The following is a 27140-nucleotide window of genomic DNA, read 5'->3' as shown; positions in this document are numbered from 1 at the left end:
GTAACATTCCTGAATTCACCCCGCAGCAGCCTGGGACTACAGGGCACAGGGCTGTCCCGGGAGCCCCAGGGGGAGGGGGGCACAGCAGCTGCCCTGCGGGTCTCTGATCTGTGTGAGGACCCTCTCAGCAAACGAGAAGATGCCCATGCCCCACGGTCCGGCCAAGGCTGGCGCATGTGGGCTGTGCCCCTGCCGTTGGGTTCGGGAGCTGAGGGCAGCATTGCCACCATGTCGACTTAAGCTTGACCTGCCTGGCTTCTGCCGCAGGTTTCTGGCCGCTTGGGAGGACCTCACCCAGCAGCCCCTGCTCCCCAGGGAGAGGACTTGGTGGGGCAGAGCGAGGAGGGGCGAATGGCCCCAGCCGCCTGGACACAGCTGTGCAGCGTCCCCAGCCCCAGAGGGCCGCGGGAGGGGGGCTGACGTCCTGTGTCCCTGCATCCCCAGCTCCTGAAGTGTCTCCCGTGTCAAGCAGGAAACGGTCAGGTGCCGAGAGAGGGCAGTGGCAGGCAGGGCAGATGCGGAGTTCGGGCCCTTCTTCAGGAGGCGTTTCACGCAGGCCTGTGTTGGTGCTGCGGGCCCTGAGGGGGTGTGGGCTTGTGGGTGTCAGTGCAGCAGGTGCCAGAGGGGGGACATGGTGACCCCGGCGTGTGCTCGGTGAGGCAGGGGAGCCACGGAGGGCTTTGGGTGGAGGAGGGATGCAGTCTCAGGAGGCCGCGGGCCTCGGGGTTGGCTCTGAAGCTGTCTGTGGACTTGCGGGTGGAGGCTGTGGGAGGAGATCTGGGGGGGGGGGTCTTCGGTCAGAGGGCCCAGTGCCTGGACCTGGGGTCCCCTGAAGTGTCCCCATGTGCCCCAAGGCCTGAGCATTGTGTGGTTCTCAAGGGTCGTGGGGGGCATAGGGGGCACAGCTGGCCTGAGGACCGGGGAGGAGCCACCGGGCAGGGGTTCTGGGTACAGCAGGAGGGGTGGCAGGGCCCTGCTGTGGTCCTGGGGGGTGGCACCCAAGCCAAGGCACCGGCTTCTTCGGTACTCGGGGCCCCTACCCGTTGGCAGGACTCCTAGCTAGGACAGCCCCCCGGGGCAGGGCTGCCCAGGCCACAGCGGGCCGGTGGTCAACTCCATGCGGCTGCCGCGGGCAGACTTGCTGGCTCCAGGCTCTGCTCTGAGGCCGGGTCTGTGCTGACAGACACAGGGAGCCTGTTTGCCTGCGAGCAGGAACACGGCCCCTCTGTCGGCACCTGGACCGCTGGCCCCACACAGACCCGCACTGTGCCCACCTCGTTCCTGCCGGGACACTCCCTGCTGCAGCCCGGCCCTCCGGAGGGGCGCCTGCTGTTGCCCGGCTGAGAAGGGGGGGCTGTCCAGGGCTGGGGGGGAAGCCGTGCCATCCGGTGCTTGGCTGTCGCTTCAGCAGGGAGACCTCTCCCTGGGCGGGAGTTGTTTGCTCCCCACGAAGGTCAGGTGGTAGGGCCCTGGGGCCACCCCAGCTCGCAGGGCAGAGGCCGCCAGGCGAGGGTAATTAGCTTCACTCGTGCCCGCAGGGCCTCAGAATGGCCGCTGTGGGCACCCCGGCCCTGGCTGCGCCCCGGGGTGTGAGGCTGGGGGGGCCGGGGCCGCAGAGCAGGGGAGGAGCCCCGCCCAGGCAGAAACAAAGGGCTTCTGTGCCTGCATCTGGGCGCCGGGCCTCGGGGCGGCATGAAGGTCCTGAGGCGGCTGCGGGCAGGGAGGAGGGCGGGGCCCACCGGACATGGGGGCACCGGCAGGGACTGGCAGCTTCCTCATAGCCCTGCCAGGCACACGGGGCTTTAGCTGCCCCTGTACCTGGGGCCACCTGGAGAGGCCAGGAGAGTTGCTCCCAAGGACCTGCCGTCCCCCAGGGCGCTTCCAGGACAGTGGGCGGCGCTGCCCGGCGCACGAGACTCCACTCACGCGGCCAGGCCTGGCTTTATTCGTCGGTGCCTGGGCGGCTCTAGTCCACATCCACGGCCGGGTGCGGCCACTCCCAGGAGCGGAAGTAGTCCTCCAGGTCCCGGAGGCTGACGGGGGGGAAGTAGGGGCCGATCCTCTTCCGGAGCCACCACTTGCCTGCGGCGGCGTGTGGGCCTCCAGGGCGGCTGAATTTGTACCTGTAGTGCTCTCCCCGCAGCCACCTGCAAGGGAGACCCCTCGTCGGGCGGCCCGCCCTCCACCTGTCGAGCTGCCGCTCCTCGGAGGGTGATGCTGCCCGGGGAAGCCCCGGCCCCATCGCTGCCACGACTGCCACGGGGACTGTGGGGGCTCCGGGGACACCTGGGAAAGGGCCAGAGACTCGGCTCTACAGCCCAAAGGCAGCAAAGGGCACGCTTGGCCTTCTGGAGGCCCCTCCCCTTGGCGCAGGCCAGCAGGGCGCAAGAGAGGGGCTGGTCCAGAGCCTGGGGACCTTACTCCCGGGCACGTTTGCAGCGGCTCTGAGGAGGGCCCAGGGTGCCCCGGCCCCTGGCGCAGGTACCCGATCTGTCCAGGCCCTGAAAGGCCCTCGAGGCAGCAGTAGGCAGGGGTCCCGTCCAAGAGGCAAATCCTACCTGGGGGGCGCCCTGCCCTCGAAAGGGTTGACGGCCAGTAGGGACAGAGCTGAGGCATCGTTGGCCAGGAGCTTGCCTGCCAGGTGGATGATCCACTCGTTGTGCTCGTAGGTCTGGGGGTGAGAGGAGGGATGCAGGCTCTAGGTGCGCAGCCCAGTGCCAGGGGCCCCAGGATGAGCCCCCGCCTGGCCCTGGAGCTCCGGCTCCCTCCTGGTCATGCAGGTGCGGTCGGGGCCAGCCTCTCCCAGACGCTGGGCCCACACTCCCTGCCTGCTTCTGCCCGTCGGCCCGCTGTCTAGACAGTTCATCTGGGGGCCGGGCTCCCAGGGCACCGTGCTGTTCCCGCATGGGGACGTGCTAGCCTCTCGGTGCTGTTGCCTGCCAGCCCTAGGGGCTTGTGGGAGGCATGGTCTTCCTGAGGCTGTCTCTCTCCAGGCAGGTGGGGCAGTGACAGCCCGAGCAGGTGAGCGGGATGACGAGGGGCCCCCAGGCCTGCTCTGGCACAAGCACACGCCTGCGGACGTCCACCGTCCTGCTGTTGGCCACGCTGGTCCTGTCACTGCTGGAAGGGCTCGGGGAGCTGCAGACCCTGCTGCGAGGGTGTCCGGCAGTGTGGGGGCCCCACCTGTGGGCCCACGGCCGTCCAGACGCAGAGGTAGAGAACACAAAGGGAAACACCCAGGAGGGAGACACGGCCCAGGGGGTGGGTTCCATCCTGTGTGCTGCGCCCCGCCTGCCGCTCTGGGGTGCGGTGCCAGAGGTGAAGATCCCTCGCCAGTGCCCTGACACTGGCCCCACCTTCCTCTCCCAGGTCAGCCAGGCCCGGGGAGGGCACGGGAGGCTGTGACCTCATGCCCACTAGCTGGGCCGTGGGTGTCCCCGCCGAGGGCACTGCGGTCTCGGGAGCACAGCGGGAGGGGCGGGGCAGGGGAGGCCCCACCTGGAAGGCCGCGAACCACATGAGCCAGTCCAGGCGGTAGTGGTAGGGGGAGATGAGGCACGGCCGCCGCCCTGGGTCGCCCGGCTTGCACTTGAACTCGTAGTCCTCCCACACGGCATCAGGCGAGCTGGCGTTGGGGGCGGCCGTGCCCTGTAGGATGACCTCCGTGCGCTCCTTGGTGATGCTGTGGGGAGACCGAGGCAGGGAGCTGCAGGCACATGAAGGTGGCCGCTGTGCGTACACACCCTGGCTTCCTTGCTGAGCGGATCACGGTAAGAGGCTGCCCCGGAGGCGGGGGTGGCTCTCCCCCAGTGCCCGGGGTCCCACGTGCATACAGCGGACAGGGCGAGGGCAGGCTGCCCCTGTACCTTCCAAAGGCGCCGTACGTGTTGACGATCCTCAGAGGATTGAAGGAGGTGTTCATGATCTGGGTGGGACTCAGCAGGTTGAGGACCACGGGGACACTGAGCCAGGCCACCAGGACAGCCAGCGCCAGGTGCACTGCCTGCCGCACCACGCAGCCTGGCAGGGGCAGATGGGGGCAGTGGGGTGAGCTGCGCGCTCAGGCCTGGACCCTCGGCAGGGAGGACCCCCTGGGGTTCACAGGAGCCCAGGGAGGGGCCCCGCCCACAGCCCCTTGTTTCCAGGACAGAACTCGCTAATGGGTGGGCGGTCCTGGTCCTGGGGAGAAGAGACTTCTGTCCCCGCGTGGGGTGTCCACTCACCATATCTCAGGGGGGCTGGGGCCCCTCGGGCAGCCTCCTCCTGCATCTTCAGGACTCGGTACTTCAGGCCACTAGGCCCAGAGGGAAACAAGAACCCCAGAGTTGCATCATCAAAACAGGCCACGCTGGGCACCATGGTCAGCCAGTTGAGGAAGCTCAGGTTCCCGCTGATGATAAGGATCACCTGCAGGGGATGGAGCAGGGCCTGAGCCCAGGCCGATGGAGCCTGGGCACCCCCCCGCCCCCCCACGGCAGACTGTGGAGCCTGGAGTTGAGCCCTTAGAGCAGCACGTGCAGTGCCCCGGCCGACTGTTGGCACCGAGGGCCAGGCCCCTGTCCACTGCAGGCTGCGTGCCCATGTCCCCCCGGTGGGCCCCAAGGGTGTCCACCCCTCAGCTGATCTTGAGGCGGGTTCTTGCTCGAGCCTGGAGTGGGACCTGTGGACACCGGGGTTCTGGCCTCTGAGGCTGCCCCCTGCCTGCCCACAGGGCCGTGAGCTGGCGGGCTGTGCCGCTGTGCTCTGCTGACCGTCACCGGGTTCGGGTGTGGGCAGCCCTGGGGACCCATGCTCGAGGTGGTGGTGGCGGGAGGAGGATGAGGCTCTGCTGCCCGGGTCTGGCTGGCCTGTCTTCCACAGCTCGCACCCCAGACGCGTCTACCGTGACCACGCGGGAGGCCGGCCTCCCGCACTCTGGGCACCGGGAGGTGGGGCTGCACAGGGTCTGGGGCGACACAGGGCCTGGGAGTCCAGATGGGCCCGCCCGTGTCCCGGTTCCGCTGGGCTTGTCTACGGACTTGGTACCAGCTGGACGGTGGCAGTTCTCCCGTAAGGCTCGCTCCTGAAAGCGACTTAGCGTCTTGGTCGTAAGACTGGAGTCACAAAGCCTCAGAGCGGGTGGGGTGCCGACAGCTTGGGGGTCTCCTGCGCCCCCCACCCATTTGCCCGCCTCGTCAGGGGCTGTGTCCCGGAACTGCCGCCAGCCAGGCCTTTGGGGAACTTTGTCCGGGCAGCTGCACGTCTTGTAAGGTACTACAGTGACTTAAAATTGATGTCTTTGGCCTGATTATGCCCCGGCCGTTGGGCGCCAGAGGGGGAGCAGAGGGGAGGCCGTGGCACCCAGGCCCTGTGCAGGCACCGGCTCCGATGCAGCCGGCCCAGTGAGTGTGGGGCGGAGGCCCCCATGAGGTGAGACGCCCTGGGGTGCAGCTCCCGGGGGATCGGGTGCCACGGGGCGGCAGGGACTCCGGAGCCTTGTGGGAGCGGGCAGGTGGCCTGCAGTCCTGGCAAATCTGCCGCCTTTCTCGTCAGGTTTTGTTGAAACAAACAATAAGATACATGCCGCCCCCCTCCCCCAGCTTACAGTTCAGTGGCTTTTGACAAATGTTGACCTTCGTGCAAATCACCATAAAGCCCAGAAGGTTCCACCCCAGACAGTCCCCTTGGTGCCTGTGACCTGTGGACGGACCTCTGCCGCCCGACACCCTGCCTGTTCCCAAATGTGGTGGGCATGGAGCTCTGGCGCCTGGGGTCTCCAGCCTGGGGTCCCGCGAGCCAGCGCACAGGCATCCACAGCCGCACATCACCTGCCCGTGCGTGTGCCTGCGGGACGCTGCAGTGGTCTCGGTATGCCTCGAGGGAGCCCTGCCAGCGGGTCCTCAGGTGCCTGCCGGGCCCAGCCACCCTTTCACGCCAGCGGGTTCCTTGCGGTGTCTGTAGAGGGAGAAATGCGCTTTTCACGAAGTTACAAGTTACCAATTTTTAAGAGCTTCACCCTGGTGCTGTGTGTCCTGAGACGTTTGCACACCCGGGGTTCGGAGATGTTAGTGTCAGTGTCAGTCTGGTGTTACGTTCTGTGGAGGCGCTGCCTGAGTGAGAGTGGGGCTGAGGGCCCTTCCTCACGCGGCCTCTGCTGTGGGGCAGAAGCCGGCCCTGCCTGTGCCCAGGAGCAGCCCCAGGGGCGGCCCGGGGAGGTGGCTCCCGATGGCGCGGGAGTTGAAGCAGTTCCGGCGTTCACCCGCTGTTGCGCGTGGCCGCAGGGGAAGCGGAGGCCGCAGTGTGACCGGTGAGCTGGGCCGCGGCTGCAGGAGGAACTTTGAGAAAAAGTTTGAAAAAATCGCCCCAGAGGCGAGAGGAGCTGGAGTGCCTGTGCGCGTGTCACCAAATGACGTACCTCGCAACAGGCCTGACCCTCAGGAGCCAGCAGAGCAGGCGGCCTCCTGCTTGGCGACAGGCAGGTGTGGCAGCAGCCTGCCCGCAGGGTGTCAGACTCTAACCTCCTGGCGCCCCGGCTCCCCCTTGGCCCTGGATAGCCCGATGACGCCGGGAGCCGGTCGGCCTCAGTTCTGTGAGCAGGCGACACAGCTGAGACCCAGCCCCTTCACTCCCGAATTTTCATTACAGCCGGGTTCTGATCCTGGGAATTGGGAGGAATGCGAGGTCGCAGACACCAACCTAATGAGGGTCTGGCAAGAGGAGCTGTGCTTTCGATGGCTCGTGTCAGTTTTATGGATTACGATGGCATTTTACGAGGTGTGACGTGAGATGCGTGGATTCATGGCTCTCCCAGGATTAATGTGGAAAACTAGTGTGCTTGGTCCTGAGCCCCCAGTAGTGACTTCTCATTCTTCAGTGTCTGCAACGCCCCAGCCTCCCTGAGGGGCCCCGGGCTGTGGTTGGTCCCGGCTGGCAGGCTGCTCTGGGCACGCCGGGCTCTGCCCTGGAGGCTGCTGCGTGCTGCGTCCCTGGCCCTCCTCCTCCGATGGCGGGGGCAGCCGCCGTCTCCCAGTGGCCCTGCCACGCTGCTCGGCCCGTCTCTCCCACTGCATCAGCGAGTGACGGGGGTGGGGGGGAACAGTGTCCCTGAAGCTCAGCTGCCGCCTCCCAGGAGTCCAGGCCGTCGGGCGGCTCTGCACCTCCTGACGACAGTGTGGCGCCGACTGGTGCTCCGTCGGGACCCCTTTCAGGACAAGCTGCTGCACCGAGGGGCCGGGGGTCTTGCTGCAGCTCCCTCACTGCTGTAGCCCGACTGCAGCCGAGCCAGGGACTCCGCGCCCTTCCCCACAGCCCCCAGCGGGGTGCTTTCCTGAAGTCTGTTCTCAGTGCTGGGCCCACCCAGGCTGCCGGCTGCAGCACCCGCGTCGGCCCACGACGGCTGTGTCGGGGCCCATCCTCACCCCGACCGTCGTTCTGCTGGAAGAGCCAGCAGGGGCGCAGCCGGGGGCCAGCCTCTCCAGGTGTAACGAGCCCGACCTGTGCACGTACCGGGACACGGCGTCGCCCCTGGCTCCTCACTGACACCCCCGCGGAAACCCAGGCCCGAATCCGCTCCTCTGGAAGGATGCTTGCTGGCCGAGAACGTTCATTCTTTACGTCCTCCTCGGGGTGGGGGGGGAGGGAGCACAGTAAGAGGCACGCCAGGCAAAGGTGGTTCGGTATTGCAGCGACACACTGGTACTTCGGAAGGCGGGCTTGAGGGAGGGGCGACAGACAGCAGTGCCAAGGGCTTCCCAGGCGATGGTACGGGAACTGCCCGGGGGAAGGGGCCTGGTAGGGCGGGAGGCTCACAGGGTTCCGGAGGTCTCTTGTATCCTGGGATGAATCAAGGGAGATGGCCTCAGCATTTCTACTGGAAGATGGAAAAGGCAGGGAAGCTGGTCTGCGGAGCCTGGAAGGCACGGATGTGGGGGGCAGGGCGGTCACATGGTTTCTGTGCGGGAGGAGGGGCCTGGCTGGGCCCTGGGAACTGAGCGCAGCCAGTGGCCCGGAGTCAGCCCACGCGCCAGGCCTTCCTGAGTTCCATCTGCAAACACCCAGCAGGGAGGCCGGGACAGAGGCAGGCCCCAGATACCCCGTCCAGGGGGTCCCATCTGCCTCCCTGGAAGACGCCGGTCACACACTCGGCACCTTCCTTCCACTTCCACCGAGTTGAGCCTGGCTGGTGAACTTGGGGGTTTGTCAAGACTCCGCCGCGGACCAGGGCTCCTTCATTCCCACAAAGCTGGGAAAGGCCATGGCTGTGCTGCAGGATCACTCAGTGACCCTGGGGACACTGTGCACACAGAGCGCCGGCTTCTCAAGGCTGAAGGGCCCGACAGGAGGAAGCAGTGCTGCAGCTGGACGGGGGACAGACCCAGGCCAGCCCCTGCTCTCCCGGGAGGTATTCAGCAGCCCTCAGCCCAGGAAGCACCCCTGGGAGGGCAGCGCTTCGACGCCGGGGAGGTCGAGGAGGCTGGCTGGTGCTGTGCTGGGGAGGAAGCATGCAGGCCGTAGCTGCGGGGATGGCCTGGGTGCCCTTAAGTCTGCTGGCCACTGGGTCACGGGCCCTGGAAGCTCCCACAGGGTGCGGGTGGAGACCCAGGCGGAGGCCCCGAGGGACCCTTGAGTAGCTGAGCTGCTCGGCAGGGTGAGGGACACAGCTTCCAGACCCTCCCAGCAGCCCATGGGGCTGGTGTCCTGTCAAGATTTGCAGACAAGCAAGCCACAGCTGGAAGGGAGAAGGCTCATAGAAACAGAGTCAGGTATAGGAGAAAACTTGAAAGTACTAGATAAGGACATTAGGAGAACTGCTGTGAATAAAATCCGGCATCTACAAGAAGATGTCATCGTAAACAAGAGAAATAAAGAAACTAACCACATGCACGTGCAGAGTTGGAAGAGGTCACGTACGACATGGAGCAGTTGCCGCACTGACTTTGGACGCGACTCTGTAACCGCAAAGTCCACACAAGCGAGGGAGTGGAGCCCTAAGTGCTTTCTGAACCGATGTGCAGATCGAAGCAGGATGGGGTGCGGGATGCCCGAGGGCCTGCGCGCGTCCCAGAAGGGGGGTGGTGGCAGACAAAACAGGACACGCACCCCGATCACAGCAGCCTACGAAAACCCCACCAGGCGCACCAACCGACTGCACAACCGGTGGGAAAGAAGAACCACAGGCAGGTGGAGGACAGTCACTGAGCGAGCAGGGATGAGCCCCAGGGTCTCCCGCAGGGGCCCAGCACACTCTTGGCTGAGAGGAGAACACCGCCGGCCTCAGCACGTGCTGGAGAAAACGTCCCTGAAGGTGGTGGTCGAGGGAAGGACAGTGGTCCCTGGGGGGACAGGTCTGTTCCCAGGTGCCCAGTCCAGAAGGCACATCTGTTCGTGAATAATTTGTTTTTAAAGATCTGTATTTATGAGAGCGAGAACAGTGCATGTGCAAGCAAGGGGGCACGGGTTTCGGGCTGGAGCCCGGGGATGCAGGGATGCACACTCGGAGTCCTCATCAGGCGCACATGGCTACGTCCCACCAGCCCCCTCCCCCATCCGTCTGGATGGTAGTTATTTATTAAGATAAAGGGAATTTGGTGCGGAGAGCCTGGCCCCAGCGCGCCGAGGGGATGCTGTCTCTCTTGTCGTTACTGCGCTGCTGCGGCCTCTCCTGAAGGGGGCCAAGCGCGTGGTCTCTGTCTACACGGCCGTGGAACGTGACTGGCCTGCGGGGCACCATATGGGCTGCCCGAGACCACACGCAGGAAGGGGTGTGTGGGTGGTGCCTGGGGCCCGCGTGATGCCACGGACCCCGCAGAGGAGGGGACGGGCTTCCAGAACTCCAGAGCTGGCTGGGCTCGCGGTGCCTGAGGCCACAAACACACATGTCTGTGGGCGACTCACCCTGGGCAGTGATCCCGGGCCCCCCGCTGGCATGTGGCTCAGGGGCTGGGGGGGCGGCTGTGTCGGTCGCTGTGGTGGCGGCCCTCACCATGACCTGGTGCTAAGCGGCCGACGTTGGAGTGGCTCTGGGACCTAGGACCAGTCTGTACCGATGCCACGCCACTCGCCTGGTGATACCCGCCCTCACCCTGGGACGGCCGTCCGGCCACTGCCCCTCCAGCTCTGTCCCCTAGGCTCTGTGCTTGGCCTCAGGGTGGGGGCGGCCCCGGCCTGGCAGTGCCGCTCCCCAGAGGCTCTCACGGGCGCCTCTTCCTGTACACAGCACACCTGTGGCCTCGCAGGACCTTCAGGACAGCTGTGTAAATGGAGTATAGGAGGACACGAGCGTGTGTACTCCTCAACCCTCTCCCGAAGGAATGGACGGAAACAAACAGATCCAGAGGTTTCCCTTGGGGTGCTGGGTGCACAGGTGTTCCCACGCTGCAGCGCTCCCAGAGCGGCCCACCCACCACACAGCCGCTGGCCCCTGGGGAGCCAAGCTCCTGCCGCGACACTGCCCTGCAGCCCCCGCGCCCGAGACCCTCCACGTCCTGGGAGGGGGCTCTCCTGCCCTGTGTTGGGCACGGCGTGGCCCCCGTGGGAACACTGAGCCCTCTGTTCCCAGGTGCCCAGTCCAGAAGGCACATCTGTTCGTGAATAATTTGTTTTTAAAGATCTGTATTTATGAGAGCGAGAACAGTGCATGTGCAAGCAAGGGGGGACGAAAGGCAAGTGGGTGGGCAGGGCTTCTGGAGTAACGTCCAGAAGGCTGCGGGTGGGCACGGTCCCCCTGTGGCCATCCGTCCCCAGCCGTGTTCCCCACCACCCACTGCCACCCACCCCGGCAGCAGGGCCCAGGCTGGCTCAGGACCTGGCCACGTGGTGGGAGCCTCCCCGTGCAGTGGACACTGGTGCCCGGATGGGGCTCAGACTTGCTGCCGAGCGGTCCAGTCAGCCGGTGTGCCCTGGAGCAGGAGCACGTGCACGAGAGCCGGCCCGGCGGTCAGGTCAGTGCCTCTCGTCCCCCTTTCCAGGAGCTGAGCTCGTTACGTCTGCTCTAGCAGCACAGACTTCTTCACTGATTCAGGTGACCGGACAGTTTGCTTCTAGTTAGCACTTGTCGGAGCCGAGCTTTGGGTTTTGGGGAGAAAAAGCCCTTGGTGGGAAACAATCCCCAGAGCCAGGTAGACGTACAGCCTGGAGACGGTCCCAGGTGGGCCGCAGCCGGAGGGGCAGCCAGGGCACGGGCTAACACCCCGCACACCCAAGCGCGCTGCTCAGTCACCGTGGCGACCATGAGCCGAGTGGACCCGCGTTCCTGGCCCGGCTGTGCAGGGTCCTCGGAGGTGCCTTGGAATCGGGATGGTCGAGGAGGGTCCAGCCTGAGGTGGTGCCTGCGCTGCTGACGCTGGGCGGGTATGGCGCCTAGCACTCTGCCCACCCCCTCAGGGTGTTCGGAGCAGCGAAGGGGACTCTGACAGTTCCATGGACACACGTCATTGTACCTCTGCCCAAGCCCGGAGAACACAATGTTGGGTGATGGTGAAGAAACCGTACGTCACCTGATGAGGAAGTGTCCACCTGGACTCGTTAGTTGTAAGCGATACGTCCCGTGGATGCAAAAGTTCACCACGTGGGGACCCTCTACACCCTGTACTCCGTTTTCCTGTAAATCTAAAACTGTCCTAAAAAAGATTATTAAACAGAACAGCTAAAGCATCGGAGGAGCAGGAGCACGCGTTCCCCCACAAGAAACCCTGTGTGCAACCGATAAAGCAGGAGAGGAAAGGGGGTGGTGAAAACAGCTAAAAGGAACAAAAGAAAATGCAAAGCTAGGGAAGCAAGCCCAAAATGGCACTTGAGCCGTGTGTCCCGCCGCCGTGACATGTGGCCCTGTGCCCGGGAAAACCTTTGCTGCTAAGGCGGCCTTGGGAGCAGCAGGAACCTGGCTTCTCCGACACCCCTGGGGCCTCCTGCCCTTGCCACGCCCGGCGGGGTGGAAGCTCCCCGACAGCCACGCAGACGCGACCCACGCTGGCAGGTTCATCCCAGGGACCACAGGGAGGACGCGGTGCAGCAGGCAGTCGCGTGACCGAGGGCGTGGCTGTGGCTCAGCAGGTCAGCGCCTTACGGGAGCCCGCATGCTTTCTCGGGCAGGCCGCAGGAAGCCATTTAACCGTGTCACTCACCCCTCAACACTCAACGTACCCAGAGCAGCTGGGGGCAAACAGGCTTGACGGGGTGGCCACCGACAAACCAACCTGGGCCGCAGGATGTGCACGCTGCAGGAGCCCGGGCACCACCTGGGGCAGACTGGCGGCCGTGAACGTCCACAGAAATGGTGCCCAGCCTGGATCCAGCCCGTGTGTGAAACCCCCTCCTGCACGCACCACCTGGCCACTGCAGGGGTGACCTCTGTGGTCTCGGCCTAGGGACAGTCCGTGAAGGCGGGGCCCTTCCCATTGGATCCCATGTTGTGCCCCCCGCCGGCAGGCCGTCACCCCCCGCAGCAGCCGACACCACGGCCATGAACACGACAGTACGGTGGGCGAGGAGGCGAGGCAAGAGGGGCTCGCAGGCTGCAGGGATAGGCTATGCCCGCCTGGGACACGGGTCCCCAGCACACGTACCCGCAGCGGGCTCATGTCTAATGACACAAACCTAGAAATGCCCCCGGATGCCTGTTGATAGAGCGAGAGAGGAGCCAGCCGTAGGGCGTGTGCGTGGAACACGGTCACGGAAGGGGCGCGGCCCGAGCGGAGCGGCCCCACCCCGCCCTGACTGCTCCGTGGACATGGGCTCTGCGGCAGCAAAGCAGCCCGGCTGCCGAGGAACTGGCTGCAAGGTGCGCGGGCGCCTCGGCCTGAAGGTGTGGGGCTCACGCTCAGCACATGCTTGCGGTGCAGCTCTCGCCGGCGTGCCGCCCCCGGGACCACCCGGACGATGTGGGGAGTTCAAACCCCAACAGTGTTTCTTGGGACCCGAGAAGTAGACCCCGAAGTTCAGGAAGGGAGAGGCCAGAGATGGTAGTGGCCTGGAGGAGCAGGTGGGGGAGCCTCTGCCCCTGGGAGCAGGCCTGGTTCCAGGGACCAAAGCGCTTCTGGCGCAGGATGGGGGCCGATGGCGGCTGCGCACCCTCAGTTGAGCCTCGGGCAGTTGTCCATGCGGAACCACCCCCGCCAGCCCCTTCCTCAGGGACCTGACTCACTGCAGCTGGACAACTGACACCTGAGGAAAGCCCTAGAACCCACCTCGGGGGCTTGCCTGGCGGAAGCAGGGAGGAGCGTGCCCTGGGCCGCCCCGTCCTCCCAGCAGACTCTCATCTCGGGGACGCAGGTACAGGGGCGACCCTCAGTCCGCGCGGGCTCACCTGGAACAGGATCTGTAAGGCCCCGTGCAGGACACACATCCGCCGGCCCAGGAAGATGAAGAAGGGCACCACGAGCTCCACGAAGTGGTTGCCGAGCGTCTCCCCACGATGGACCCACCACGGGGACTGGTGCAGGAAGTAGGCCGCGGGGTTGGGCACCGGCTGCGTCTGGGGGACAGGAGAAGGCCCGTGAGCCTGGCCGTCCCCCGAGAGCAGGGGGTTTCTGGGGAAAGGGATGTTGGGGAGCATCCCAGCTGGGGGAAGCCAGCCCCACGGTGGGGAGGGTGGTGCAACTGAGGGTCCCAGATTCCCGGGGTGCACGCTCCTGCCCCTGCCGGGTCTCCTGTGATCCCACACTGACCCCTGGGGACACCCTGAACATCCTGGGGGCCGATGAGCTCGGGTCTGTCCTGGGCAAGGGGATGGCCACGCGTTGGGAGGTTTCCGCTGAGAGGCTGGTGGGAGCTGGGGTTCCGGGCCTGTGTGTGTTCCTGGGCGTGGCCCCCGCACGGGGCGGGGGTGGCACGTCCCAGGAGGCCTGCGTGTTGACTCAGCCGTGGAGTTGGCCGCCCTAGGGCCCAGCTGACAGGCCCTGCGCCTCCGACCGTGGGGGCCCCAACCCCCCGGCTCCCCCACCTGGAGGGGAGCGCCCCAGCCCTGCTGCAGCTCCACGGATTCTACACTGCTGCGAGGGGTGCCCAGCATGGCCCCACCCCCACCCACTGCAAGGCAAGCCTGAGTGGGGAGCCCGGCCCAGGGAGCGGCCTCGCTGCTTTTCTTGCTGCTGTGGGGTCTGAACACAAGCCTCCTCCCGAGGACTCCAACCACAGTGCGGTCCCCTGCTCCCCAGCATGGCCTGGGTGCTCCCCCCGACAAGGAGGCGCCTGCAATGCTGTCATGAGGCAGGGTGGGGACCGCTGGTCCAAGTGCACGGAGCCTGCTGCAGCCGCACAGGGTGGTGGGAGCGGGTAACGGCACAGGAGTCACGCACAGCACAGCCCGTGGCTGACCGTGCGCCCGCCGCCCCGTCGGGACTGGAGGTGGCTCTGGGCGGGACGGCTACTGCGGAAGGGCCACTGTCCCGGGCAGGAGAGTCCACGGCCACATCTCACCTAGACGGTTTCTGACCCACAGTAAAGTCACACTAGCAAAGAACATCCCCGGATGCTGCGCTTCATGCCCGTCCTTCCTCTTCCTCCAACGGGAGAGACCAGCGCGTGGTGACCACCGGGGGTGGGGACCCTGGTGACCCATGGCCTGACCCAGTGTGCTCTGTGAAAGACGCCCCTGGGCCGTGTTGCTTGCAGCCCCCACAATCTCCAGCCGCTCGTCTGTCCTGTGTCCCTCCTGGGGGTCCGGGGCACATGGCCCCACCGGGACGCCCGCAGAGGTGATGGGGACTGTCCTGGGGGGTGGCGGCCAGCCCTGCCCTGCGCCTTGAGCCTGTGACCTAATCGGCCTCCTACGTTCCAGCGGCCGCTGACGGATGTCGCCCAAAGCTGTCCTTCCTTGTCGCTGTGCGTTCACTTGGCGCTACCACAAGGTCACGAAGTCCTCTAGCCCGTGCGTCTGCTCGTGGGCACAAGGCTCAGAGTCTTCACCCCCCATAGCACTTCTAGGGGCTCCCCTACCTCCTGACACCGAGGATGCTCCAGGGTCACGTGAGCCTCTTCCCGCTGCGGCGCGGGGTGCACGTTTCACTGAGCTCTGGTCCCTGCGGTGGGAGGAAGCCAGCCTGGACCCGAGGGTCGCTGTCTCAGGGTCCCTCGGGGGCGGAACACGGCGTGACTGCGGGTCAGCCGCCCTGTGCACACGCCAGCCTCGCTCACGGAGCTCTGCGTGCCCCTGGGTTCTGAGCAGCTTCCGCAGCACTGGGTGGCAGGTGGCTGGCCACTCCCAGTCTGCTGCACTGAGTCCCCCAGCCGGGGTGCCCTGGGTTGGAGCTGTGGCTGCCACTTGGTGGACCAGATGCGCGGCGGCAGACACGTGGGCGGAGCGCAGTGCGGGTCCCCATGGCGCGGCCCACCACTGTCCCACGGGGTCCCCCAGAAAGCAGTCCCCGTCCTACAGCCTGGAGAGTGGGCTGGCCTGAGTGGCCGGCACGCACTGAGGTCTTGGTGCCAGCTGCGCGGATGAGGCTCCTGCTGGGCGTGGGGGTGTGTCAGGGCTGCCTCGCTCACGGCCGCGTGGGTGGTGGGAGCGGACACGAGGGCACAGATAAGGACACGGCGAGAGGATGGGTTTCTCTGGCCTTTGGCACGGCTGCTCCTCCAGACGTCAGTGCCCAGCGGGGGTCACTTGCTCCCCTGGGGCTGCGGGTCCCAGCAACGGCCATCCACTGTCCAGGACTTCGCGGGATGGGCAGGTCCTGCTACTGGACAGCGACTCGCGGTGCTCGCTTGGAGCCGCGGGAGGGAAGCCAAGCTCCTGCCTGGATCCAGCTGCTGTGTCCTTCCTGCTTCCTGCCCAGGGAGCAGGCGTGGGCCCTGGGCCGCACGTGTCCACGACCTCTGCAACCTCCGCCAGCTGGCGCCTGGGGCAGGGCCTGCCCCCCAGCCGGGGCCTCTTCTCTGGGAGCCTCATCCCTGGGATGAGGGGGCATGGAAGGGACCCAGCGTGCAGCGCAGCTGATGCCGCCTCCAGGTCTTGCCGTGGGAGCCTGGACGGAAAAGCTGCGACGGCCATGGCCTGGGGCTGAGGACACCAGAGTTTTGGGGAGAAGAAGAGAACCCTAATTTGTAATCTGTGGGACAGCTGCAGCCTGCCTTCGCTCACGTGCGAGACGCCAGAGACCTCAGTGGAAGCCCCCAGCTGACTGCCAGGGAGCAGCTGGGTGACCGTGGGGGGCCTGGCCGGAGTCCTGGGGTGACGGGCTGTGCCCTCTGCGCAGACATGGCCTCGCTGCGCCCAGAAGCGAGGGCAGAGGCCTGGTGACTGGCGCTTGCCGCCTCCAGTGACGTGCAGGCTTTGGAAGGATGGCCCCACTCGCCGAGGGATTCGCTCCTCCGCACGGCCAGGGGCGGTCCCGAGCCCGGGACAGAGTTTTATTTCTATTTGTGCTGAAGCTGGAAAAAAACACCGGGTCATAAAGCCCAGCTGTATGGAAGTGGCGCCTGGAACATCGCACCCCGTAAAGCAGGGAAGGAGCGCCCAGTGCTGCCTCTGGCAGTTTGCGCGGGCACGCGCACCGTTGCTGCAGCTGCCCGGGGAGTGGGCCCGAGCCTCCCACGCTGGTTCCCCCAAGAGGAGGCGCTTTGAGAACAGACAAACATGAGGAAAACCCGGACGGTGATAAAACCAGTCTCGGGACTGGGGGCAGCAGCGTCCCTTCGTGGTGCTTCCAATGCCCTGCCTTCCAGGCCTCGGGGACAAGTCTGAGGAGACAGAAATGGCTTTTTCAGCCATTCCCCACCTTAGCGACTATAAGTTAGTGTTGGAGGTTTTAGCGAGAGGGAACACACGTAATTCTTGTCTGAAGAACAAGTTCCTGAGCACCGTCTAGCTGCACGTGGAGGGCCAGCACCTCCCTGCCTCGAAGCCCGGGGGATGGGTCCCCAGAGAAGACGCTGGGAACGTGCCCCGGATGCCATCTCCCTCTGATGTCGGGGGATTCTTTGCCTGCACGCTGGGGCTGTTGGCAGGCGTCCTGGGACGCGGGCATCTGCCTGCTGGCGGCCCCCTGATGGCCGGGAAGGGGGGACACCGGTCGGGTGAGGGGCTCGGGGTAAGTGGGGCAACTGGCAGCTGGTCTCCCCTGGGCCCTGGGCAGGTGTCAGGGCTGAAGGCTCCGTCCCGGGGGAGGCCAGGCACACACGGCGGCCGTGGTGCCCATCTTGGGGGCTCGGGCCCCCCGACGGCTGCCTGCCCCCTTCCCACCCAGACGACAGGGATGGAGAAAGAAGGGGGGCTGTGAGGGTGGCAGTGCCTGGCCGTGGGGAGGGGTGCGTCTGGGGGTGGCCGGGCTAGCACCACGCATTGGCTCGGCTGCGGACCAAGAGCCCGCTGGCGGCAAATCCCACAAGAGACGTGCGGAACGCCACTGGGTGGAGCCGGGTCTGTAGGAGGGGCAGCCCTGGAGCTGGGAGGACAGGGGTGGGGGGCAGGGGGAGGGCGGCAGCGCGGGCCTGGCACGCCTGTGAGGGTCCTCACTCGGAGGGGAGCCGTGACACCCGAAGGGCGCCCACCCCCGGGCCTAGAATTTCCACGAAAGGAAACCGCTAAGAAGCCGGGAGAAGTAACGAGTCGTAACATGAAGGAGCCCAGGAGGGGGCAGCGACCCAGGAGGGGGCTGGGGGGCAGGGGCCATGAGGGGGGAGGGGCCTGGGAGGGGCAAGGGAGACAAGACCAAGCCAAAGAGCACGAGAGACAGGCAGCCAAACGGGGTCTGGGACCACGTTGGAGTGCCCACGGCAGGTGCTCGCGTCACACCAGCACGGGGCCAGGCTTAGGGGCGCCCGGGGGGCTCCATCACTGAAGCGTCTGCCTCCGGCTCAGGTGGTGATCTCGGGGTCCTGGGGTAGAGCCCTGTGTCAGGCTCCCCACTCCGCTGCAGGCCCCCGTAGCCCTCTGCTCCCCCACTGTGTGCACTCACTGATAAATAAAATGTTTAAAAAAAGAGGCAGCATTTGTTAGACTGGATCCGGCAGCAAGACCCGAGTGCTTGCTGCCTGTGACACACGCCTCTCATGCGAGGGTGCACGGGGGCCGGGAAGGGCGGGAGACGTGCCCGACGACGCTGGAGTGGCTCTGTGGGTGTCACACGGGCAGACCTCAGGGCGACCAGGACCAGGGACGGGAGACCTCACAGGGGCCGACGGCCCGCCCTGTGGCGCAGCGACCTGGGAACGTCACTGCCGTCCTGGACGGTGGCAGGGCCTTCCTGAAGCGGCCCTTGCGCTCGGTGGCCCAGGTAATGGGCAGCAGCAAGCGAGCGCCAAGGGCCAGGTGCTTGGGGACCCTGCCTCACGGGCAGCCCAAGGGGAGACGGGAGCACACCGGTGACGAGGTTCTTGCCCCACGCGCGGCCCCGGCCCGGGAGGTCTGCTGCGGCATCTGGGCTCTGAGGCAGACCCTGCAGACGCCCACCGGGCAGGACACAGTCCTCTCCGGGGCACCCTGGGCCGCAGACGTCACAGGGGATGGGGCCGGGACCCCTGAGCCCCGGGGGCTGCACGTGGGACCTGCCAGACGGCCAGCGCCCCTCGCAGCACGTGCGTGTCGGCCACGCGGGAGCAGAAGCGACACGTTTGGTCCCCAGGGGCTGTGAAGGGCACAAGCGCGCATCCTGCCGAGCGTGTGGCTCTCGTGGGGAATGAGCCTGGCGCGGACGCCGCCCCTGGCCCTGCAGATGCGTGCGGAGCCCACCGGGCCCGTCAGCCGCGTTCACCTGCCTCTGCTGAGTGCCCGGCAGTGAGGCGACCCTGAGGCCACCTCGTGGGGGTTTCACTGTTGACCTGGGGTCACATGCAGAGCGCAGGAGCTCGGGGACGAGTGCCCCCGCTACCGCCTTCTGAGGGGTGACCGGCTCTGCCGTGGCTGCTCAGGGCCACCCTGAGACCCGCGGGGACCGTGGCTCAGCCTGCACGTGCCATGGAGGTCACCGGCCCCTCCCCTGTCCCCAGATGGTGTTGCCCCAGCCCCTCTTCTGCGCCGACCCACCGGGTCCGTCGACAACCGCATCTGGGTGAAGCCGGGGCACAGACGGGGCAACGGGGGTGATGGTGTCCCGGGAGGCCCTGCTGCCGGGGTCACAGCTGTCGGGCAGTGTGTGAGGCCCAGCTGGAGGCCCCCGCCCACTGCTCACGCTCTGCCACTGCCCCGGCGGGTCCCTCCTCTGAGGCTCCTGCCAGCGGTGCCACCACCGTGGGGGACACAGGCCGCGTGGCCCCAATCCGTGCTCCCAGCCCCGCCCCCGCCCCCGGGCGCCCTCACCCCAAGCCGGTTTATGGGGCGGGTGGGAGTGAGGTCCGTTGAGGGGACGCTTCTCCTTTCCAGGGTCTGGATGGTTCGGTTCCTCCAAGGACCTGATGGGGGCCCCATGGCAGCCCCATGCTCACGCCCTGGATCCCACGTGGTCAGTGAGCCATTGGCAGTCTGACCACACCAAGTCCAGCGGCCTGGGGCGCCCCCACCAGCCTCACAGGCGGCTGCTCCCCCCACTCCCAGGACACGGTCACACGTCCACATCCACCCAAACCGCAGGAAACCGGCGCCCAACTCAAACCCTCTCCCCTGGCACTGTGTGGGCCCACCTGGCGCCCCCGCGGGCCGAGGTCCCGAGGACGCCCCTGCTCGAGCCCTGGTGGCCGGGCTGCTGCCTGCGGGTGGCTGCGTGGCCAGTGGAAGGGGTTCAGGGGGGCCCGGGAGGGCCACTTGGCTGAGCCCTGGGGCCCCGCAGTCCCTTCGCTCTCTGGCACCTTCCAGGGAGTTGGCTGCAGGCCCGAGGTAGGGACTCCCGGGCCCTTGGGCAGGAAGGGAGGGCAGTCGGTGCGACTCCACATCTCAGGTGTGACATCCCGCCCCGGGTGGGTGCCCAGATGACACGTCTGCCCCTGCTCGGCCTGAGGAGCCCAGGAGCCCTGCGCGCAGCCCCAGCCCCACTGCTCGGCCTGGGCGCCACGCAGCTCACCTCATAGTGGAAGTCCATGCAGGTGAGGTCCCGCCAGCACCGGTCTCCCCGGATCTTGATCAGGCCCTGCCGAGGCAAGATACACAGACGGGCCGTGAGCCACCCGAGCAGCAGCCATCCCGGGGGGTGCCAGCCAGGGGGACCTGGGGAAGCCTCGGGGGCCACGGTGTCTCCTGCCTGACCCACGGCAGCGCTAAGGTGTCAGCGCGGCTGTAATGGCGCCACGTTCAGGGCCCGACAGCTGAGCCAGAACCCACAGGCCCGGGAAGCCCGGGTTTCCTGAGCGGCCTGGCTGCGCCGCCCCCACAGGCCCTGGGGTTCCGCCCTGAGTCCTCCCTGCGGGACGCGGTCGGCTTCCATGATGCGGGCTCTGCAGCTCCGGCCCGCGCCCCCCAGTCCCAGTCGGCAGGGGAGGCGCCACCTTGGTTGGGGTGGCGGGCATGAGGAAGGGGCCGGGCGCAGAGGCCACCACTGGGGGAAGAGCGGACTACGGATGCCCCGCGCCGGAGCCAGACTCTAGACACCAGTCACGAGGGGTGGGGACGGGCCGGCGGGGGAGGCGCTGCGCTGGGCTCCAGGGAGCCGCCTCCGCGTGACCACGCGCTTTGATCAGAATGTGGAGCCCTTGCAGCAGCATCGAGTGGCGTGTGTGCTTGCATGACTGGGGTCGTGGCCCCGCCGGCTGACCGTAAAACCTTCATGAGGGGCAGGACCTTGGGTGGTGAGGCTCCGTGCTGGGACGGAACGGTCCCGGTCCGCAGGCCTCCGTGGCCGTCCACGCAGCAGTCAGGGCGTGGGAATCAGAGCCCAATGCGTTGTGCACGAGTGGGTGCGGGGGCACTTCTGGCTCGGTGGGTCCCGTGGACACAGCAGCCCTCAGACGACACGTATGAGGAGCGACAGTCCCAGCGACGCGGGCAGCCTGAGGCCCCCACGGGCCGAGGGACGATGCTCCCGCCGTGCAGACGTGTCCCGGGGGCTCCTAGGGCTCCGCTGCCCCGAGCCCCGACCCTCTGACGGGGTCGCCATCTCAGCGCCAGTTCTGGGGTCGTGCACCCGCCGTGCCCCCCAGCCACCCCGGCTCCCGGTGTCTTGGGGCGTGTGCACCCCAACACAGAGCCATGCCCCAGGCACCTGGGTGGTACGGCTTGAAGAGAGGAGGCCCATCTTTCTGGAAAGTGGCTGCGGTCGCAGCAGTGCCAGCCCCAGGCACCTTGGCGGCCCCCTGCACCCGCGGCCCAGAGCCGGGGAGCAGGCCGGCTGGGAGCGCAGCCCCGTCACGCGACAGCCCCATGAGCACAGCCTGTTCCCCACACCCCGCGGAATCCGGATGGGGCTCTTCAGAGACGCTCACCAGGCAGAAGAGAAAAAAAACAAAATAATTAAAATGTCATTCAAGTTCTAAGCTGATACGAGACACTGAAAGATCTGAGAGGTTCTTCCGGGAGTGGAGAGTAATTATATTCCTCCCTCCCGACTCGTCCCCATAGTGCACATGTCACATCTTCCACGGATTCCTCCTTCCTGAGTGAGCGTCAAAGGAACAAAGACTCCTGCCAGCCTCTTCAGCCCCCAATTAATTCTAAGAAAACGGCTCAGACCCGAAGGGCCCGGGACCCGCAGCCACCCACCGCCGCACTCGGGGTGCCAGGCCGGGGCGCACACAGCTGCTTCGTGCCCAGCGGTCCTCGCGGGGGCACCCACCCATGGAGCACCCCCTCCTGAGCAACCTGGCGCCCGCAGACAGCGCCGCTCCATCTCCAACAGCCTGGGAGGCCTCCGTGACCCCAGGCGGGGCACACTCGCGAGGTCCCGGGCGTGGAGGGTGTGCTGCTCCCCCCGTGGGCAGGCCTGCGGTGTGGGTGCCACTCGGGCCTCCTGCAGTCCCTCTTGGGCTGGGCAGGGCCCGCAGGACCCGGGTGTCCCTGAGTGGGGAGTCAGGGGATCGCTATACGTCGGGAGCATTTGAGGTTCATCCTGCGTGCCCCCTACTTGACACGGGGCCCATCTCAGGACTGCCCTGTCCCCACGTCACTGTCCCCCTGGGTCCCAGAGGCCTCTGTCCACGGCCGTGCCAGGGCCACAGGGAGCAGGAGGGGGCACAGGCCCTCGCCAGCAGGAGGACTCAGTGCCCCTTTAAGCCCAGACTGTGAGGGGAGCATCTGGACATGGAGGCCGAGAGGGGCCGCGCGGGGCTGCAGCTCAGGCCGGAGGTCAGAGGCCAGAGGTCGGAGGACCACGGACCGTACTTCCCAGAAGCCCCCGTGATGCCTCGGAGCTGGAGTCAGGTCTGGCGTCCTGGGCGTGCCTGCGGGAAAGCCGGATGCTCCTCCATCCGTGTGACTGCGATTGAGTGGACTGGATGTGAGGGGCCCTGGGACCCTGTGGCACCCACTTGGCTTTGGCCCTCGCGGGGGTGCACCACATTCCCACGTTGCCATCGTGACGGGTGACACGGTTCCACTGGGGGCATCGGGTCTGGGGAAGGGCCCTGACTTCAAGGACTCTGCTCGAGGCCCGTTGCCCTGTAGACCCCAGGCCTCCTCCTGCCCCCCGTGGTGTCCGCCACGGTCCAACCTCCACAGGGCCGGAGCCCCCGTGGGACCCACGCTCTGGAGTGGAGCGGGAACACGGAGGTGGCCCTGGAGACGAGTCTGGCTTTTCTGTCAAGGTGGCCACCAGGCCTCGGAGGGGAAGAGGGGACCCGCACGCAGCCCAATGCGCTCCCCGCTGCGGCTCCACCTCCGCTGGAACCTTCCTCGCGGGACAGCACCCCAACGCGCACGGGTCAGGTCGTGAGGAACACGCTTCTGCCCACGCTGCCCGGGCCCGGGGCGCCGACGACCCGCTGGTGCCCCCCAGGTGGGCGCCATCTCGGGGCTGCGTCCCACGGCAAGGGGGCGTGTCAGAAGTCACCCTGCGAGCCGTGCTCCCCAAAGCTGGGCTGGCTTACACTAAACACACACACTGCCTAAGTGCTCTGACGGCCGCACACGAGCAGGTTCCTGTCGCCCGGAATGGGATGCAGGTGTGCCCCCCACAGAACGTCCTTCGGATGCCTTCCAGACTATTCCATGCCCCGCTCACAGGAGGCCCTGCCTGCTGGACGTTGCTCTCTGTTCCGGGCCGGGCGGGCTGCACTCCACGCGTTCGGGGTTTGGACGTGCCTCCGTTACACCCCGTGGATGGACGTGGAGCTGTTCTGCGTGGGCCAGGGTCTCCTTCCACGCAGGCCCACGGGGTGGGGGAGGCCGGCTCACACGGCAGGCATGTGCCCTGCCTGGTGGGGGCCTGCACCCCTGCCCCCGCCCCTCTGGGCTCGTCGGGTCTCCTCCGCGTGTGCTCAGCCGTGTGTCCGCCTTCCCGCTGCAGCGGTCTGTCCAGGATGTGGGGTTGGGCCCGGGTACTGTGGGGGTTTCTCCCGGCACTGGCTTCCCCACTTGTTCTCAGTGCTGGGTTTTCATAATGCAAATTTTAGCATCAAATGAAGTATGTTTAGCAAAAATTACTTTTAATGCTATAGCCAAAGAAATGTGTGCCCACCGCACGGTAACCGTGTTGTCTGCAGGAACCTTTATGTTCTTGGCTTTTACGTTTGTGAGCCCCGGGGACCTCGTGCCTGGGCTGGAGAGTCGACCGTACCCCTGTGGCTGGGCTTCCGTGAGGTACCGCCGGGTGTCCCTCCATGCTTTGGCCCATGGTCCACCTGGTGGCAGAGTTTGCTCTCATTCCCCACGCTTCAGCATCTCTGGTTAAGAGGGGGCCCCTGGTCGAGTGCCAGCCGACAGGGGAGCTGTGGCCCATTTCTGGGCGCTCGGCTCCGGGTCCGTTTTTCTAGCACAGGTCAACGCCACGCTTCATTTTAAATTAAGCTGTAAAATCAGGCAGTTTGTGTCCCAGCTTTGTTCTTTTTTAAGATTCTCTGTTTTCCCTCGTGCGCGTTACAGTGAGCATGTTAACTTCTCCCAGTAGCCCACTGGGACTTTGACGGGAACTGCCCTGACTCTGCACTAAGCTTGGGTGAAACAGGTGTGGCGCGTGGGGCAGGTCGGGCTCGGGCCGCCATGCCTGCACTTGCTGCGTGCAGGCAGTCGACGTCCGCAGCCAGGCTCCTGCAGGCATGGAAGGCTCTCCCGGCAGCGGAGGGCAGTACTATCAAGGCCTTGTGTCCTGATGATCTCTTCAGAGCATACGAGGTACAACCGGCTTCACCCCGCTCTCGCGTCCTGCAGCCTCATGAAGCTCGTGTGCTCATTTCACTTGTTGCTTTTCACGTTCCGCCAGGTTTTCTGTGTCTCTAATCGCCTGTGTGAACAACAGTGTCCTCGTTACCCTTCCAAGCTTTGTGCTGCTGCTTTCTTTCTCCAGCCTTCTGCAGCGAGGCTTCCAACATGACGCTCCCGTCCCCAGCAGTGAGGCCAGGCTGGCTGTCACGAGGGAGTCCCCCAGCCATCACACACGGTTGTCAAACTGTTGCGTGTGCTGCCCCTGCACCTGCTGCTTTCCTGTCACTTGTTGTGAGCTGCGTTCCTTTTTTCAAATGTTAAACCAACCTTGCATTCCTGAAATAGACGGAGCCTTTTTTTGTTGCTGGATTTGATTTGCTGATGTTTTGTGAAGAGTGTCTGTGCCTTTGCTCCTGGGCGATGCTGGTCTCTCTTCCCCTTCTGTAATGACCTCATCAGGTCTGGTTTCACAGTCACATCAAAACCCCCTGGGAAGTGTTCCCGCCTCCACCGGTCCCCAACAGTCTGGGGGGGGGGGGGTGCCATCTGTCTGCTAGATTCTGCTGGGAAGCCGTCTGGGCCCACACTTCTGTCTGGAAGGGTTTTGATTACAGGTCCAATGTATTTAACAGACACGGAGTTGTGTCGGTTTCCTGTTTCCTCCTCAGTTTTGGGATGCTGCATTTGTGAAGGAATCTGTCCGTGTCATCTAAGCTCTTGGTTTAAAACGGGTGACCCATACCCAAAGGCCTCAGGCCGACTGCCTGCGTCTGAGGAAAGTCTCTTCTCACAGCCTGGCTGTGCCCTGGCTCTGCCAGACGTGGACCTGGAAATAATGTCGGTCCACAGGCCTCGCTTTTTTTCATCTCAGGTACGGCTTTTGCTCCTGTGTTAACAGGACGGTCTGCATGCAACCAGCATTGGCAGGGCCCCACCGTGGGTGCCACAGCCGGCAGGACAACCATGAGCGTGAGCGGCCCAGAGCTCAACAGTCACACCCCTGCTGACCAAGCTGCTGGAAAGGACACTGGCATCTCTTCACTGCGGTCACCCGGGGGTCACCTAGACGCCCTGCCAGCTTGTGAGAGGCGCCCGGGGGCTGTGCTGCATGCCCCCCTTCCTATTGCACCCTCCACTCACTGTACCTGCAAACAGCCTGCTGCAGCCATAGCAAAATACACAGCTCATGATGACAACGGCTTACTTCAGCTGCAATCTGATAAGAATTCAGGGTATTAAATTTGGGGGGGGGGGCAGAGCGGGAAGGAGAGGGAGAGGGAATCTTGAGCAGCGCCCTGTGGGGCATGATCTCATGCCCCTGAGATCATGACCTAAGCCGAAGCCAGGAGTTCTCATGGGAGGAGGAGCAGCAAAGAGCCTCCGCCTGCCTGCGGCCCGCAAACTGGGGCTGCGTGCACCCCCAGAGGGGAGCTGAGGGGGGCGGCACACAGAGCAGGTGCATCTCGGTTGTCCAGACTGAAACCACATCCTGCCTCCCTGTCCAGCTCTGAAAATTCCTGGCAACAAGAACCTGCCTTGCTCCCCAGAAAGTCAGCAGCGGAGGCCTCAGCCCTCGGCACAGGACCAGCCCGGGACAGTTTGGCTTTGAAGCCTCGGGGACAACCCTGCCCCCCTGTCTGGTCCCCCCTGGGGAGTGCAGGCGCCAGACGCAAAGAGCTTGGGCTTCGGTGACCAGAAGCGGAGACACTCGCTCACGTGCTCTGGGATGAAGCCGGCCGGTACCAACTGAGCTGCAGACACACGTACGTATTTCTGTCTTGACAAAAGCGGAGATTTCAGAACAAAGTGAAAACCTTTTTAGAGCATAATTAAGAGCAAACTATTATCTTAAATACAGTGACTCAGACACCCACGCTCTTTGCCATTTTCTGCAAATGAAAAAGATTCTCCACCTTAATATGGTTGAAATCTATGCATTTAAAAGAAAACTGTGCTGAAACATGCAAGAAATGTTCCAAAGCTTTTCCAGAGAAGCATCTGGTGCGCGTTTGCCCCGTTCCAGCAGGAGTGCACAGGTGAACATCTGTTCTGAGGAAGGAAGTCCAGTGGGGTCACCTGCACCGCAGGGCCACTCGCCAACCCAGCAGCTTGAAGCAGGGGACCCCGGTCCCCGGAGAACCACCTGCAGCCTCAAGCACCCCAGGCTGGCTTGAGGCCGCACGGGGTAGCGGGGAAGTGCTCCTGACACGGCCTGGAACCTAACGTGCCAACAGTAAGGGGCCACAGGGTCCAGGGCCATCACGTAACCTGTCAGTGGGCGCCCACAGCTAGGAGAGGAAGCACCACGTCCCGCCAGCTGAAGCCGCTGGCCGGGCTGATGGTCTTTCCTCTGCTGTTCAACGGAAGAACGCCAAGGAAAACCTGCCACTTTGTCAGATGTCTGCTCTAGGTGGGGCCAATCGGCCCTGTCCCCCAGGCTTCCCCTGGCTCTTCACCTCTTGTTTGGCTTCAAAGAATAATTTATGTCCCACCCCAAAGCACGCAGCTGAGAAGCTTTTGTGCACGCGTGCGCCTGTGGACCCTCCCCCCGTCCGCACAGGAGACAATTCCATGGCCCCAGAGTTCCTGCATGCCCCCCCCGGTCAGTCCCCACCCCAGATCCTTCAGAAGCGAGCTGCTCTGTGTCTGCGGCCACAGCCAGCTCTGCTGGTTCTGGAAGCTGCTGCACAAGGACCCACAGGGAGCCCCTGGCTTCTGTGCCCAGAATCCGCCTGCGAGATGGCTGGGTCCTCTGAGTGTCAGTCGTCATTCCTCTACTCTGCTGAGTGCTTTCCATTCCGGGGATGTAGCGTGGGTCGCCCATCCTGCTGCTGACGGATCGTGCTTGGTTTCCAGTTCCTGGGGCTGGGAGAAGGCTTCTAGAGCGCGTCTCCATCCCCCGTGAGTTAGCCCCGAGGGGCAGAGCGTGCAGCAGGCTGGCCGTGGAACTGCCTCAGCGGCTGCCACCACTCGACACCGGCACCGTTTCTCAAGCCTGCAGGAG

At 65.3% G+C, this 27140-nt stretch overlaps 1 protein-coding gene across 5 annotated transcripts in view; it reads right to left on the bottom strand.

Annotated features, from left to right (window-relative positions):
- Window positions 1–1922: 1922 nt before the first annotated feature.
- Window positions 1923–27140, bottom strand: part of LMF1 (lipase maturation factor 1) — a 76943-nt gene continuing 51725 nt past the window's right edge. For all 5 annotated transcript variants that reach the window (XM_025984885.2, XM_025984886.2, XM_072754203.1 and 2 more), the window contains 7 exons: window positions 19911–19976; window positions 13283–13450; window positions 4224–4407; window positions 3867–4020; window positions 3499–3682; window positions 2559–2671; window positions 1923–2147 (listed from right to left, as the gene is read on the bottom strand). In XM_025984885.2, coding sequence (XP_025840670.2) covers window positions 1967–2147; window positions 2559–2671; window positions 3499–3682; window positions 3867–4020; window positions 4224–4407; window positions 13283–13450; window positions 19911–19976 — 1050 coding nt within the window. In that variant the 3' untranslated portion in view covers window positions 1923–1966. The remainder of the gene's footprint in view (window positions 2148–2558; window positions 2672–3498; window positions 3683–3866; window positions 4021–4223; window positions 4408–13282; window positions 13451–19910; window positions 19977–27140) is intronic.

Source organism: Vulpes vulpes, chromosome 3, assembly GCF_048418805.1.
Source record: "Vulpes vulpes isolate BD-2025 chromosome 3, VulVul3, whole genome shotgun sequence".
Taxonomy (NCBI): domain Eukaryota; kingdom Metazoa; phylum Chordata; class Mammalia; order Carnivora; family Canidae; genus Vulpes; species Vulpes vulpes.
This window is presented reverse-complemented; position numbering and strand designations above follow the sequence as displayed.